Source organism: Pieris napi, chromosome 20, assembly GCF_905475465.1.
Source record: "Pieris napi chromosome 20, ilPieNapi1.2, whole genome shotgun sequence".
NCBI lineage: Eukaryota > Metazoa > Arthropoda > Insecta > Lepidoptera > Pieridae > Pieris > Pieris napi.
In genome coordinates this window covers 5,605,652-5,623,683 of record NC_062253.1, presented here as the reverse complement: position 1 = coordinate 5,623,683, position 18,032 = coordinate 5,605,652, and the positions used below count along the sequence as shown (strand labels likewise).

Sequence of the window (18,032 nt, the reverse complement as noted above, 5' to 3'; positions counted from 1 at the left end):
TCACTTATCTGATGATCTAATTAAAAAGGATACTATTGTAATTATATTTTTTATTATGAACAGTATTATGATCCTTATAATAAAGACGAATGTGAATTTTCTGTCAGATTTAGGGTACTATAAATTTCGTTATGGCAACCCCGTTACCCGAAGATCCCGGGCCGTGGCGGGGTTAGTCCCGCGCCGAGCGCCGCACGGGCCGGCCGTGTTAGTCAATTGGCCGCATGAGCGCGCCGTGCTAGCGCAGCGGGCGCGGGTGTGGTATGCCCGCGCGCTCGCCATGGCCCCCATTCTGGTGGCCTTGGCGCTTCTCGCCCTTTTACCCGGTGAGTTATGCCCTTATAATGACTCAAAATGACAAGGAATATTAAAAATACGCTATTTTAAACTATATCTATTAACTTATATTTACTTTACGACGCGTAGGAATATTTGTAAATAATAAAAACGTTTTTTGTGTATTTCACTATGCGTTCAAAGTATGATAAAATTTATAGTTAAGTGCGTGGTTTAAAATATTGTTTGATTTTAACAAAACACTCTCGATATATTTATTGATAATTCTGTGTATATCTATTAATCAGTGAATTCACTGATCTATTATCCTGATAAGCCGTCATTTTGAGATTGTCATTATAAGATCGGGGCATTTCCGCGCAACAGGCGTTCGCCGCGCCCGCGTTTGTTTATCAATCGATGAGGTGTTGTGAGTGTGTCCCTTCCCCCAGGATACTCTGTGGTACGGTGAGGTCTACTGGGCCCGATATTGGGCCGACTGGAGCGTGACGGGCTCGGGAGATTGTGTCGTTACTCTAATGCCCTTTACTTGCCTTTGTCCGTAGATTGCTCTATTGTTTGCGATAATTTTCCTCTTAGACTAAAGTGTCTCTATCTACTTGTTACTGTTATATTTTTCTACACGCAGCAGGTGTTATTCAAGAGAATTATTAAGAAATGATACTCATTTTATCTCAAATTATAGATATTTAATATGCACCCTGCATTAAATATCTATTTCAATAGACCTTTAACTTAAAAAGGTTAGTCAATAAAAATCTTATTTAGGATGTATTAATTAACGTTGAATATGATATTATATACATTACCACTTTTATATCTTAAAAGTATTCTAAATTATACAAAGATCGATCGATAGTGACTGATTTCTTCTACTGTAAAATTTAACTTCGAGTTTCGTAGCATGCCGCCCTCTACGATTTTCGTAGCACATAGAATCAAACGTACTACAGAAAAGGTATATTTCTGAAAACATTTAGATATAAAGAGCATCATGTTCTTTATCATTGTAATAGTTTTCCTAAGGCGTGAGGTAAAATCAATCATTCACGAAGGCTGTCACGGTACTTAGTATTGCTACTCAAAGTTGATGGATTGGTCCCATATTTCATGTAATTCCATAATGTGTATATTGGTTCTAGAGCACAGGTACTTATTTTATTTACACATTTTATACTATAACTAGGTTAAAGGGTTAATTTAAGTTTCAGGACCGCAGGCGACGATCAATGTAATATATAATCGATAAAAATATAAATTAGTCCTTTTACATAGAAAAAAATTAGAATCAAAGATATAATATATTTTCATATATAATCAGTAACTAAACTATTACAAACAACTATCTACGTACGAAGATTAAATAGACTATTTAATTTGCAAGGGTTCATCTCTCTTATTAATTTTAATCAATAAAATAGAATTAATACAAAAAGCTAAATCTTTATAACAATTTTGAGTGGTCATGTTTCTCAAACCTTAAATAGACAAAATGGAAACTATAATTACCCACTAATCACGTTAGTCTTTGAATCTTATGCTTTTCTATACAAAAGCATGCTGTGTATAGCCGTGAGAGATACGCAACATTTCGACGGTACAGAATATCCAATGCTTTTAAAATACCACAAAGTTCTGAACATATTCTTTCATTATGCATTAGTTAAAAGATCTTTCTTAAGTGCTTTCGGAAATAAATTAAAAGAAAAAGTTTGCTTCAGTACCTTAAGTTGAAATTAGCTTAATTAAGTTAATATTTAATGAGAGCTTAACTTCTTAATCGGAGGTTCTCAATCAAAGTCGCTTTTTCTTAGCACTTCAAGAAGGTTTGCGGCTTCCGACTTCTAACAATTAGCCAAGGTTTTATTATTATTTATTTTCTTGTTAAATTTAAATTGTAATATAAATGATTACAGTAACAACAGTAATGGTATCTTGATAAGGCTCATGAGCTGTATACATAATTTTATGATGCATTTGAATGGTATATCAAAACCTAGACTAAGACTAAGACTAAGGGAACTACATGATGATACATCAGCTTGCAGATTGTGTTGACGTCAATATCGAGTTCAAATGCTTGATCAAATAGTAGTACTTAATCAATATACAATATCATGTAACAGGTTATGTAAATTTACTGATGTTCTTGTTAGTTTGTAATAGTATTCGAATAATATTTCTACAAGGTGCTTCGTTAATACTTCATTAAATAATATATAATTTTAAATATGTAAAAACAGAATAAAAAACAAATGTTAGCGCGATCGTTCTCTGTTACATTTAGGCTTTGACGAACTTTGCACATAAACTTGTTTCTGAATTTTATATGAGTAAATCTCTGTTTCAAAACTTTATTATAACTAAAATGTAACAATAACTTTTCAGCACCAAAACAGCAAAGTTGATGTAGAAATTTTTCATAAAATACGAGATGAAACATAAACACTTTAGAAACTCAGTAAAGTTCTGACAGAACGCAAGTTCAACATTCGAATTATCAGCAAAGTCGAGACGGTGACAAAAACAGTATTATTTTTTCCAAGATCCATTTAAAAGTTGTACGATTTTGCAAATCCGTGGAGTCATTCGCTGCGTAAAACGAAAAACTTGAAGATTTGATTTCGACTATAAAACCTTTACATACTCTTAAACTCCCCCAGCCATCTGAATAATATATGAAGCTAGGTATCTCGGGTGCTTCTAGTTTTATGGCGGTATAAAATCTACATTTACAAGTCAGGTTAGAAAAGGGTTTGAGGTTCAACGAATCTCGGGTTGGCTGAGAGCACTCAAAGATTAAGGTGTCAAGGTACGCGAAATATAGAATTTTTAACTTTTTTCATAGAATTTAATATCTTAGACAAAGAAATAAGAAAAATGTAATTTTTTGCCTCCTCCTAAACATTTTATTATGAATTTTTGTAAATTTTTCCTAATAAAGTATTTAAATTTTAGGAATGTTTGTGGAGATGTGTATTACAGTTGGTAATAACGGTAACTGTTTTCTTAGTAACATTAAATATAATTGGATGCAGTTTGGTTTTTCTTTTTAAAATAATCTTTTCTGTAAAATCGACTATTCCGAAGAAATTAATTAATATAATTCAACAAATCCACCGAAGTTATAGTACTCTTTACCTTATACGAGTAGTATTTAATTGTATATTAGTCAAATATACAACTAACTACTATACCAGTAATTAGCATGAACAGTTACACAGTACACAAAGGCCTCTGTATATATTAAGGTTCCATATTGATGTAATATCCATCTATTAGTTCCCATTTTAGTTTATTAGTATATAAAGCAAAACCTATAACTTAACATATACTCTTGTTTTGTATAGCGTTAATATATAAATAATATAACATTTTAATATTATTTATTCATAAGTAACATCAGCTAGTTTGGAAATAAATCGAATATAGGAATGATCAAAGTTAGCACGATGACAAAAATATTTTTAAAGAATATTTTTCCAAGATCTATTAAAAAGTTGAACCAATTTTGTGGTTTGTGGAACCAACCAATACGAGGTGTCTTTGAAGATGATCAGTCTTATAGTGTTTGAATTATGATTGATTGAAAATATGATTTTAGTCAAATACTAGTCTGTCTTTTATCATATATATAAATGTTCTGTGCGTGTGTTTGTAATTAAAGTGTTAAAAGGCTGGAGTTTTTAGTGTGCATTCAAGTGAAATCCAGAATAGTTTAAATTTAGAATTCCATTTTTTTAAATATTTAAAACGTGTATGCAGTACAACATCTCTGGAATCCGCTAGTATGTTATAAATAATCTGACTTGAAACACACATTATCACAGTTCAGTGAACGAACCTACTTTGTCTTGAAAGAAGAAATTCTTAAGCGTTATTGAGATTGTTGATATGATACTGATATAAAGATCAACGGAAAATATACCTTTTATATTAATTCCACGCAGACGTCCCGTAAATTAGCTAGTTCCACAATAATAGAACAATAGTTCGCAGAATAAAACGTGGACAATAGCAAAAAGGCGTGATATAGTGAACGTGGCGAGATTTATAGAAACGCTGTCGGGAAAGCTGAAGGCTTTACATCTATCATTTTCGTGCCATTTACGTATCGTGTTTCAGACTCGTGTTATTTCACCTCAAGAAATACCATATTAATCTTCAATATTGTTTTACGATAATATTTTTTGGTACTGTGCCTACATGACAGATATAAACGTTGATGATGTTTTAATATAGAACAGTACAGCCTCGTTTCATTACAATACTCAGTACCAAATAAGGTACAGTACCAGCTTCTGTTGCTCTGCTTACCGCATTAATTATAATTTGAATTCATTTGCAAGAAATATATAAGCCGATGTAAACATTATCGGCACATATTTTTATATCGAAACCTATCATTGTTTAGGCAAAAGTATCATCTAGAGCAGTGTTGGCCTAGTGGCTTCAGCGTGCGACTCTCATACCTGAGGTCGCAGCTATGCACCAATGGACTTTCTTTCTATGTGCGCATTTAACATTTGCTCGAACGGTGAATGAAAACATCGTGAGGAAACCGACATGTCCTAGACCCAAAAAGTTGACGGCGTGTGTCAGGCACTGGAGGCTGATCACCTACTTGCCTATTAGATTTAATAATGATCATGAAACAGATTCAGAAATCTGAGGCTAAGACCTAAAGAGGTTGTAGCGCCACTAATTTATTTTATTTTATCATCTAAATAAAATACAATTTTATGATTAATTGCTATGTATGTACTCATTTGTCATGTCATCTATTCCCTAATGTCCGTTATGGTAGGGGAGCCCAAGAGGGGATTTCGGGATTTACTCAAGCGCGGCAGATTAATATATAGGGGGATACCTTGTACCCGGTTAAGTACCTCCACAAAATATGAGGCCCATATATAAAGCCGCACGTGAAGGAGACAGAATCAGTTTAGTAAAAAAAAATTGACCATCAGAAATTCCCGAGCGCGTCAGATTAAGGTAGGGTGAGTTAATTACATCCTAAAAAGTGTATATTCCACTTATCTGACAATTTGAGAGTGACGGAAAAAAAGGGGAGGGCAACAAAGTTGTAAAAAAAAAACGTCATCTCGACATTCTCGAGCGTAGCTAATTTTTTTTTTATTTTGAAGGAAATAAATCAAGAATAATGAAAAATATATAATCTGACGATTTCCGCAAGCCGAAATAACAAAAATTCGTCGATAAAGTTAAATGCGTGCAGCTGCGTGATGCCTACATTTCCTTAAGCCGATCGGAATCTACTAAACGGCGTTCTAAACATTTCCCTCAAAATTACATTTCCTGTGAATTTGAACCGATAGATTTTGAGAAATTTTGAAAAATCTTAAAAAAATAAGAAATATTTTTTTTTTAAGTGGTTTCTTTATCGATCAACTTCAAAAACTAATCCGCCTTTGAGCTTGAAAAACCACGTCGATCGCCACCAAGCTGGTCAAAAGCGGTTGATTCGTTCGAGAGATATCGTACACGAAAGAAACCCGAAAAAGTGTTTTTTCGGGATTACTCCGAAATTTGTGGTTCGATCAATTAAAATTGCAAAATTATTTATGAGGATGATAAAACTGCGTCGAATGCCGCCAACCGCGTGAAAATTTCTTGATCCATTCAAAAGTTATTGCGGTTTGAAAATTCCAAAAATAGTGTTCTATGAAACTTCTATCAGACTTTCGAGCTGGGAGAGCTCAAATGCATAGAAATGTTATTTCTTTGAACTCAGCGAGCTCAAAATATCAATTTTAAGCGCCCAGGAATGGAATTAGCGGGAAGTTGCAGGGATGGCCCTTTAGGTGAACCGTTTTTCTATTTTTTTTTTGTCAGATCAGGCGAATCCCTCTAGATAATCGTCAGATTATGAGACATTACGTTTAGAACATAAATATGAACCACATATATCTTAATCTGACGCGCTTGAGTATTTCAAAATTGCGATTTTTTTTTGCAAATTAAGAAAATGGCTGTGGGTTTGCGTCCCATCGAAATCGTCAGATTAGTGAATGAGAGCTTTTTTTTGGTGCACTTAACACTCCCTTAGAAAATCTGACGCGCTCGATAATTTTTTTTTTTTTTTAATTTTCAACCCTTAAATACAACCACCCGCATCATGCAAACGATCAGATTAATATACGTACATTATTAAAAATACGTAGGGCATAGATGCTATCAATATCTGACGCGCTCGAGGATGTCCATGCAACAGTTTTTTTTTACATATTTAACTATCTATAGCCGCTTCCCCCACCGATGAAAAGGAATTTATCATATAACATTTTTTTCTTCTTTTTATCTAAGCTTTTCATCCCAATAGGTCTCTACGACGCTCGAGTAAATCCCCATTTAGCATCGTGGGCTCCCCTACCATTACCACAACAATAGCAAAAAATCTGCATTTTTTTACTTTTGGCTCGAGAATATTCGAAAAAAGAATGTAACCTTGACCTTGCTCGGTCACAATGACCGGAACATAACCTTATATTCTATTTGTTACCTAACCAATCGAATATATTCAATGAATAAATTGGCCTTGTGTTACTGATATCGTTAAGAATATTGAAATTTGTTCGCTTCGTTCGCTGTAAGGAAAAAGCTCAGAAACAAATTTTAGATATTATATAGAGATATTATTAGTCCATGATATCTGAAAAGAATCGGGTGTTTTTTATGGGTGTGTGACCGACTGCCAAATCAATTTTCAGTTATTATCTGTTAGAGACACTTAAATAATTATGTTATTACGTACGATAATACAATATAATAGAAATATTCTTAAATATTTGTTATTATTAGTTAATTGTTTTTTTGACAAATTAAACATTGTCGATAATTGACGTATTTATCTAATGTTTGCGTTGCGTTTTTGCCGCGCCACGATTTCTATGTGGAACCAGTTGCCCACTAAAGTACTTTCAAACCAATTCGAATTAGGGTCCTTCAAGAAGAGAGTATAGTAATTCTTAAAAAGGCCGCTAACGCAGTCGTGAGCCCTCTGGCAGTGAGAATGTCCATGGGCCGCGGTATCACTTAACATCAGGTGAGCCTCCTGCCCGTTTGCTCCCTGTTCAATAAAACTGGTTTTCTTAAAATTCTCATATTCGCAAAAAAATATTTTTATTTAACATCATGAGTGCAAACAATATAAAAAGCTTTTTAAGACGACCCGTTAATAGATCCGTTGCCCTTTAGGGTACACGAAAATCCACTTCTCACAGTAAACATGCCTCACGGAGAGAATTATTCGACGAGAATTTCGTAATTTACGCGACATTCCGTGACTCGTGTCGTATGTCCAAACAAAGCGATCCTAATCAAAAGCTAATTACATCTCAGGAAATTCGTTTTAAGTTACAACTTGTCAAAGGAATCTAGTTAGCTATTTACTCGACAAAGCTTCTATATACACCGCTTTAATAGCTTCGATAATTCTTAGTTTGAATTTAACATATGTGTTTTACAATAATTAAAAACTTAGTTATGTTAATCGGATTTATATAATCAACTAGCTGTTCTCTGCCACGCTTCGCTGCGGCACATTGTGATTGAATAGTTGAGAAATGACAAACAAAACAAAGAAAACATTTCATATGAGTTTAATTTTGCAATATTTGTGGAAAAAAATAGTGAAAACGTAAAAAATAGATAAAACAATCCTTGATGCGAATTATATATCATGCTAAAATGATATATAATTCGTAGCTAAAACCACAAGCTGAAGCTTTACAGCTCGATCGGTGCAGAACTTTTGAGTTTTTGAAGCGTACACACACCAACATAACATTTTTATATATTACTAGCTGCCCCCGCGACCTTCGTTTCTCCTTAATGTGATTTTACTTAGCCTATCTTACATACCAACATGGAAAATTTTGCTATGCTACCCCAGAGACTGTTCGTTTTTCCAGAATGAAAACTTTTTCTGTTAATTTTTCTTTATATATAAACCTCAAGTCATAAGTTCTTAACTAACAAATAAAAATAGGGATTGATCGTAGAGTGGTGAAAATTAGGGGTTTTTGTATGTTGTATCATAAAAAAATTGTCTAAAAAATATAAATAAATTTTGGAGTGGAAACCCCTTATCACTTAAGGATTTGAAAGATAGATAGTAGCCGATTCTCAGATTACTGAACATGTATTAAAAAATTCATAAGATCGGTCGAGGTCGTTTCGGATAAGAATGGGAACGAACATTGTGACACGAGAATTTTATATATTATTATATAGAGATATAGATAGAAGATTTATAGTACATAATAAAACTATTTTGAAATACTATAATCATTGATTCGTAGCAATCTATGGATAGTCTGTGGATCTACGTTATGCGGCGTCGCGGCGCCAAATTAAAGTAACCTTTTTCAATTTTATTTTAGTATTTCATGTTTATAAAACGCAGTGGTATGTGATACAGCATTTGAATATTCTAATAACAAAAACATAGTTTTTGTTTAATATTATAAAGTTTATCCAAACGTGAAAACGTGTGTACGTAATCTAGTAAACGTTGTTTTCCTATTGTTTGTTAGGCAATTGTCAAAAAGCGCTTTACTAGTTCGTTATGTAAACAGAGAGTTATTCTGTTTGTAATACCGAGGATAGTATAAAAACTCCAGCAGCGCATGATGAAACGAAAGCGGGTGTGAACTAAAGCATTGTTAGGCTTGATAAAAACAAGCGTGGCTTCACTCTTTGAGCTCGACACCTCTTTAAGAGCCAATTGCCACTTCATTGTTCGCTAAATATATCTTTTCACTCGATTTAAGCGTTAATTGCTATTTTTCATAGACAATAAGTTTCAATAGAAATATACCTAGGATGACAAATTAATATTGATTAGAATGACTAATGCTGCAGTGAGCCTACAGAACTTTTTAAGGATATACTTGGTGAAAATATATTCATATAGTCTTTTAGTATCGCTTATAATAAAGACTTCATACTATGTGTTACTAGTGACCTTATTGGTTGATATGAGTAGTTAATTTATTTTTTATACACAAGAATTCGTTAATTAATTTGAATTATTTAGTTTTGGTTATTATTGTTATTGTTATTTTTTATATTTTTAGTTATTATTCATTTTTAATTTTTAGTTATTATTATTTGTTTTGTTTTATTTTATTTTTATTTTGTGGTTGTTTGTTAATTATGTGTATGTGTGTTAAATTTGTGATGTCATATCTTCTTCTTTTTGTTAGGCATACACATTGTTTTAGAGCGTATAAATAAATCAATAAATCTCATACATCTCGTTAAGAACTCGTATTATATAATAATTACAATTTTTTTTTAATGACAATTCACACTAATTGACCTAGTCCCATGCTAAGATAGTGAAGCTTGTGTTATGGGTACTAGGCAACGGATATACATACATATTATAGATAGATATACTTTTAAATACATATTTAAACACCCAAGACCTAAGCACAATACCAAATGCTCATCACATCGATGTTTGTCTCAGCCGGGGATCGAACCCGGGACCCATGGATTCGCAGTCAGGGATACTAACCACTAGACCAATGAGTCGTCTATGTAAATGAAAATGTAATGAATGTCTAACACTGTTCAACAATGCGCCTTTTGCCTACAAAAATCAAATATCTCAATTGGGTCAACCCTATTGACAAATATATATATTAAAGCAATTTTTGCAGCATCATTCTACAGCGTACAAAATACTTAATTCAATTTAAAAACAGCTATAATCTACAAAGCAAATACGGTTCATCAGAACAGACGAGTACGAACGCAATACAAGAACCGCAAAAGGAAAAATACGTGGAATTTTTCGATAATACCAATATTTATTCCACATATATTTTACAGAGCGGCACAAAATATAAATTCCGTACAAAAACTACTCTCTTTGCTGAGTAGATCGTATTCAACACGTGTTTTGCCTTCCGATGAATGCCAATACAACCTCGAACCAAGCTTTTATTACATACATTCCTAAATAACATATGAATTATTTTTTGCCCTTGAGATGTATGAGGACGGTAGATTTTCTGAAAAGCAGAAACCAGATTTTTTTGGAAAATGAATATATACTTAAAAGGGTTGATATTGGGTTATTTAGTGTGGTTTAAGCCGATGTTAATGTCATCTTTATGGATAAATATTGACAGTTTTTCTCGATCGATATGATAATAATTTTCATAAAACTTCCTGAGGCTTTAAAGAGAAAATTAAATCCCAATTGTATGTATATGACGTTGTCTAAGTATTGGACAATTATTTCATTCGATGATTATATATATATTTCATTCGATTTAGATGAATGGATTTATTCGATAAACAATTTCTTCTTCTTCTTGTAGTGCCTCTCCACTACTGGAGGTTAGCGGTCAGCTCATACTTTTTCTTATTCTTCGCCAAGCGCATCAGCTGTTCTACGCTGGCCACTCCCACACAGAACGGTTTTTTGAGCAAATATTATAACATACCAATGTCTAGATAATATGTGTAAATAATTTTAAACAAAATTGTTACATTTTTTGAAACGCGTGAATTTTCACAAATAATTGTTTGTCTGGCAGGAAAATTAAATGTAAACCCTCAATGCAAACGCTGATTTATTTAACCTGAGTATTGTTTTATTAATTGCTATTGACTGAGCTGTTTTGTTGACTTTTAATTTGACCCAGATCCTCAGTCTGGTTGTAAAATAAATGACGAATCCTGTAATTTTCCTTTTTACTTGTCTCCTACATTTCTTGTTTCTTACTTATTTAATTTAAGTAATCTTAATGTTAGCACATGTGCATTGCATATAAAATGCGATAGCGGAGTACCATGGACACTTTCTGCCCTAGAGCATAGACAATAAGCTTATTAACACGTTCACTGCGTAACAGGCCGATATCAGCCTGCCGCGGTATTTCCGCTGGTGCGGACGAAGAAATCTATGTCCCTCTCGCTGGTGCGTAACGATTATCTCAGGTGTTTGTAAAACATCGACAGGGACAAATATATATTTCATCTTGCGGTCAAAATTGTAGGTTTTCCCCATCAAAACATAACGGCAGGCTTTTATCGACCTACCACGCACTGACGCTGCTTTGCATCCGCTGAGTGCGACAGTGGGCCTATTTCAGCCCGCCCACCCAACAGGCAGCTGGCGACCCGATACCGCACAGAGCGCGCGCCCAACCAGTTAGTGTTGTGCTATCTAACTGATTTAACATAGCGTTCGATATTATCAACGATGGCAAGCAATACAAGAAAAATACAAATTTTGGAAAATAGAGTAATTCGCCTTGCAGTTATTGACAGTGATAGTAACAGCAGTGAAGAAATATTTTCCACTAAGAAAAATAAAAAGTATTTCTGTTTCCAAGACAGGCATACATAAGTAAATAAATAAATTTTTCAGTTCCTTTAGTAGTAAATGTAAATTTACGATTAATTTAACTTGACGATTCAAAAGTGTACTTGGTTACCCACTTGAATAAAGATATTTTGAGTTTGAGTTTGAGTTGAGTTTACGATAATTCTGTTTTATTTTCGATATTTCTCTGTCCCATCACTACTAAAAATATATTCTAGTGCGGTTCAGGTCGATATCGGCCTGCCGCTTTTCCTGCTTTATTTCTCATTTCCTGTTTGCCAGATCCCGGGGCGAATCAAACCTAAGGAAGTTGGGTTCAAGGTCATTCTAACAATATTAAAAAAAAATGTATACATTATGTTTCCACAAAGTTATAGCAATTTAATCTATCCTAGTGCTGTTGGGTCTAGAAAGACCTGCCACGCACCGGCGGAAATATCATTGGGGGCGCATTTTGGCCCGCCGCCGCACCTGATGAAATATTATTATTTTACTTGCCGCAGTGAACGTGTTAAATTAAAACAAATACTAGTTTATTAACGTTATTTAGTTAACAAGTTCTAAAAATCCTATGCTAAAAAAAAACAAAAGAACCAAACATCAAAGACAGTAATACAGATCGTAACAAATATATTTGCTAAAGAGTAAAGTTCTAAAAACCGCATACAAACCATTAATCGAAGAAAAAACCGATTCGCGAACGATAAAGTACCAATGTCAGTCATAACACTTAAGCCAACTCCTCACAGCCACTTTAAAAACGATGATACTTATTGGGCATTACGAATTCTTGGCAAGTACAGAGACAAATGTTCCGAGCGACGCCAAGTGAACCAACAGGTTTCAGAGACCGATCGCTTAACGCTTTGAGAATTTTGTATGAGCTAAAACGAAAGCTATTTTCTGCACATTTAAAAAAAGGGTATTTAGGAGCTTGTATAGGTAAGTTTTTTTTATCATTTGTTACTTCTGTTTTCTAAAATATTTGTGAAAGACGGAAAGCTTACATTACAATCACTCTTGACCACAACCTATGCATTCAAATTCAAATTGAATTCCACACAATGTATACTTTTGAACGTCAATAAAGAAATACATAGTAAATGCTTCTGATTTTACATTTATTGCCAGTCCTCAAATCAAAGGCGTAGAACGGACGAGATCTGGCAATAAACTCTCCGCCATTAATCTTTTTACAAAATGTATGTAAGGAGCTGCGAGCATTACACTATGTTCCACATTACATCTTTAAGTAAATAATAGTTAATTAATAAAAAAAAATTACAAAGATTTGTCCTCTATCAGCAGTAGGCATGGTGAAATAGGAGCACGCACTTACTTTCTCGTGGGAACAGTACGCAAATACATAGTAAATAACTAACATACATATAGTTAGAAAAAAATTAGGTATAACATTAATAAAATCGCGTATAAATCGGTAATATATTAATAGAAAAAGAAAGAACTGCTCTAAATAGACATGATTCTTTTTTGTATAAAGAATTTTGGCGATATATATCATCTTCTACCATAATACCCAGAATTAAAGAAACATTTGCATTTAAATACGTAAATACAAGAAACATTCTACAAAATATGTAGGTCTTATTAACATACATAAGCCTTATTGTGAAACGTAATGCTGCTAAAAAATTACAAGCTTAACACGGCTTCTTCATTTCTCTCATACTTAATGTGTTTGTCAGCGAAATCTGAGCAAGTTAACTAACTTTTCTCTTACATTTAAGCATATTAAATGCAGAGTTTCCACGGTATTTTAAATATATACGAAAATGTTGCCAGACTTGATAACTTATTTAAATATATGCAGCAAATGTTCTGACATTATGAAATGTATAATATTATTTATAATGTAAGTGATTACTGTAGTTTAGCTTATAATTTAAAACTAGATGTGCATTAAGTTTATAGGTATATCAATTTATTTGAAATAGGTCAGGGTATTTGACATTGTTAGTGTAACTATAAATGTTTTAATTTTATTATTAACTAGCTGCCCCCGCGAACTTCGTTTCGCTTAATATTATTTTTTTACTTATCACATCTTTTTAGTAGCTATATATGGGACATTTTGCTATGCTACCCCATAAAGACTGTTCGTTTTTCGGAATAAAAATCTTAGTACTCAAAAAACCTAAATTTTTCATTTTTTTTGAATATTTTTACAATTTTTCAGTCCAAACAAAACCTTTTTTTTGAGATTAATTAGATTGCCAGTTCTCAGATTTTTATTAATATATATAAAGTGAAAATCTTTTGTAATGTAATCTTCGGCAAATTTTAATGTATTCTTTTTATACGCGAGTAGATCACACATACATATTTTTAACAGTCATTTAATTATATGGTTATTTCAGGTTAAAGGTAATTTGTGTTTGTAATATCGTAAAATAATTTCTAACGAGATCTAATCAAGTAAGAAATTACAAATTCCATCGGGAATAAGGCCCGGTTCTGGTCGTAAAATCCTTGTTATCTTCTTCTATATATGAGTAAAAACAGTGTGTATATTACATAAACTTCTGCAATGATGATTGCAATTATAAAGAGAATTAAGGTGTATTATACAATGAAATTTTCGTCCGTTTATATGCTAATCTGCAAAGGCACCGAACTATTTTATTCGCGGTTTAAAAATTGATAAAACTAATGAGCCACATTAGAACTTCGTTAAAATAGTTGAAAAAAAATTATAAGAAAATATTATTGTCATTTGAAGAGTTCCGTGTAGAGTCGCGGGCGCTCGTTTGGTAATAAACTGTTTTCATATTACATGAAAATCCCAAAGGATTCTCCACCAATTAGTGTGGTTTCAAGTTACAGGAGAAATTGCGAACGTACTTTGTCGAATGTAGCCATGTATACTCCCTTTTGGGAGCGTGCCCGTAGAAAACATGACGCCAATTTGAACTTTGATTTTCGGTTTACAAACAGGAATGAAGATAATTAAAAGAAAACTTTTATTGAACAATGTTTATGTGACTAATTAAATTAAACAAGAAATGTTAGGGTATAAAGCTATTTATTTATTTGACGGCTCATTGGTCTAGTGGTTAGTACCCCTGACTGCGAATCCATGGGTCTCGGGTTCGATCCCCGGCTGAGACAAACATCGATGTGATGAGCATTTGGTGTTGTGCTTAGGTCTTGGGTGTTTAAATATGTATTTATATATCTATCTATCTATAATATGTATGTATATCCGTTTCCTAGTACCCGTAACACAAGCTTCACCAGCTAAGCATGGGACTAGGTCAATTGGTGTGAATTGTCCAAAAAAAAAAAACACTTTAATTCCATACTATAAAAATTACAAATCAGATGTGTGTTAGTTTTGTTATTATAAACTTAGTCTACGTAAGTTATTATTATTTCCAATACTTCGTGTTCTACAGTATACCCCTTTAATGTAAAGACCACCTCCTGAACTTTCCATTTGGATCTGTTATTTGCTTCCTCCATCAGTCAGTCTATCGCTTTTGTGGTTTTCCCTCGTTTCTTTTTCCTGGAACTCCCCTCCAGCAGCAGTGGCTTCGTCGGTCCTTTTTTTCTGTACACCTTGCAATACGGTCTAAACATTTTTATTTTAGCTGTAAGGCGTGAGTTAGTGCGTCTGTGATCATAGTTTTTCCCTGATGTGTTCACTTCGTATTTTGTTTTTTTTTATTCTTAGGATGCTCCGCTCCATTTCTCTCTAGGTACTAGTCACTTCAACTTCACTCTTACCATAATCGTCAAGGTTTGTCTCCCGTAGACCAGACATGGAAGAATCCTAATGTCCACGACGGTCTTTATTAAATCTAGCCTGTAGTTTCCTTTTAAAACTTCTTTTTTGTACCATACGTTACGGTATTGTTAAGTTTTATTGGTACTTTACGGTAATTGGATCGGCAATTTTAAAATCGTTATTCTTAAATATACGTTAACATTCTGTTAGACACGGCGGCCAGCATTAAAGTTTAATAACTATAAAATATTTCTGACCGTGTCTGTCATATATAGGGTTTACTTAAGTTGTGCGTTGGCACACGATTGGTTCATTGGAGTTTGCGTGTTGTTCCCACAGTAATTTAAGTGCATATTCCCATTTCAACCCGCCTTGCTGATGGAGGTTAAACGAATGGTTTTCTTATGTATTAATTCATTATTTAATTACCCTAATTAACTGCTCTAACGTGTTATGAGAAGTATGATATAATGATTGCAGGTGCTTACAAACTATTCATTTATTTCATTTCATGTTGTCACAAAACACCTTGGCGAAAAGTTCTCCTTCTAAATGTTAATTTAGAAGCGGATGTTTATAACGTTTAGAAGTGTACATTAAGCTACTTACATGAAGTAATGATTATTTGATTTTGGTAAAAATGAGATAATGTCTTAGACGATCGGCTGATCACTGCGTGCTTATGAAAATGATTGTAGAACAATACAATCTGCCTAGCGCGACTATAGCGCCAGTGAATTAAAACATTATATATTCAGCCCTAAAACATCCTAACATTATATCACTAAAGTATATAAAGAGAAACATTACAAGGTTCATTAAGGGATGAGGAAGGCCACACTGACACATTTTTGCGTACAAAGAGGTATTGTGAAGAATGCATTGCGAGCGTCTGGCTTCAACTTAAGTGACATTGTTCTCTGTATTTTATACATTTTGAATGCATTTTTTTATTACTGTGTTTTTGTGTTCAAAATGACTGAATGTTATAAGTAGATAAGCGATACTTTCACTTTAAGTGTGATAGCGAAAATTTACAAGAACGAACTTTATACTAAATATTAAATATATTTTTGTTTCTTTATCGCTTTCTTGTGACGCTAACTGTTACAGTGATTTAGCCTCTAGGTATCCTCCAATTAAGTATTTAAGAAATATACCAGCCCTGCGATTCTGTAACTCACTTCACGAACTCACACAGCGGTTTTCGCATCGGCGGTCGCTCTCAAATCAGTCGTGAAGCAGTCATTTTATGATTTGGCATTCTGATAAACAATAAAGTACAAGTTCCCACCTTTTCAGAATGCCAAATCATAAAATGACTGCTTCACGACTGATTTGAGAGCGACCGCCGATGCGAAAACCGCTGCGTGAGTTCGTGAAGTGAGTTACAGAATCGCAGGGCAGGACTCGGAAAGAAACGTGTTTCAATATCGGGGTCGTGACTTCCATGAAATATACGACGTGGTTTAAAAGTGCAAACAAGTTTTTAATTTTTTAAATGTAGTAAATTAACAAACAAATATTAGTAATTTATATTTCAAACCTTATACAGATATTCGTTTTTTAATGTTTTAGATAACAACACTTATTATCTCTTTAGCTACACAAAAATTAATTTAGTCCCATACAAACGACAATAGACGGAAACCGGCAGCGTATATAAGGATAATTATAATTGAAGGTATAATAAAGAAAACACATGTTTCTTTAGTAACTATAAAATTAGATAAAAAAATTATCTTCCATAGTCTAAATTAAATTGATTAGTCAATTAAATCAATACTATTTAGCTTTTATAATAATATATAACTTCATATATCTAAGTCTGAGTCTCACGCGGCCTTAAGCTGTGTAATTAATAATAACTACACAGGAAATGAGATTTCTAAACAAAACTGCTAAGGAGGATAAAGTATCGCAACCCAATATTTAACAAAACCTCCTTTCGCAAAACATTAATTCCAGAACTGGCTGAAAAGAAAACAGAAAAAAACAAAGCCAGCTTGGACGGGCCACCGCGGTGCTCTTTGTTTAATGAGACAGCCGATATTTCTGTTTGAAGAGTTAAACCAACTAAAGCTTTCTTTATTTCAAGACTGCTTATGAACTTTGCAATATCAACTAAAAGATGAGACTAAAACTTTCTATTGTGACTTATTACTTTGGTAATTTATCATGAATAATAGTTTTTGTCTGTTTATATATATATATATATAAAGAGACAAAATATATATACATAATTCTCGTGTCACAAACGTTAGTTACAATACTCCTCCGAAACGGCTCCACCGATTTTTATTAAATTTTTATGCATATTCAGTAGGTCTGAGAATTGGCTACTATCTATCTTTTAACCCCTTAAGTGACAAGAGGTGCCCACCCCAAAAAATTTTATTTTAATTTTTAAACAATTTTTTTTGTTTTTATTTTTTTATGATACAACATACAGAAATTCATACAAAGCTAAATTTTCACCCCTCTACGATCAACCGCAATTTTTTATTATAAATGATACACATGGCAAAACGACGTTTGCCCGGTCAGCTAGTTTTTACATATATTAACAACATAAGCTGACATGCTTTGTGGGAAATAAATGTTTTGAATACAAGCGTA

The 18,032-nt window shown here is 33.2% G+C and overlaps 1 protein-coding gene across 8 annotated transcripts in view; it reads left to right on the top strand.

Annotated features, from left to right (window-relative positions):
- The first annotated feature begins 190 nt into the window (after window positions 1–190).
- LOC125059679 (neuronal acetylcholine receptor subunit alpha-7) overlaps window positions 191–18,032 on the top strand; it is an 81,659-nt gene continuing 63,817 nt past the window's right edge. For all 8 annotated transcript variants that reach the window (XM_047664212.1, XM_047664211.1, XM_047664209.1 and 5 more), the window contains exon 1: window positions 191–326. In XM_047664212.1, coding sequence (XP_047520168.1) covers window positions 281–326 — 46 coding nt within the window. In that variant the 5' untranslated portion in view covers window positions 191–280. The remainder of the gene's footprint in view (window positions 327–18,032) is intronic.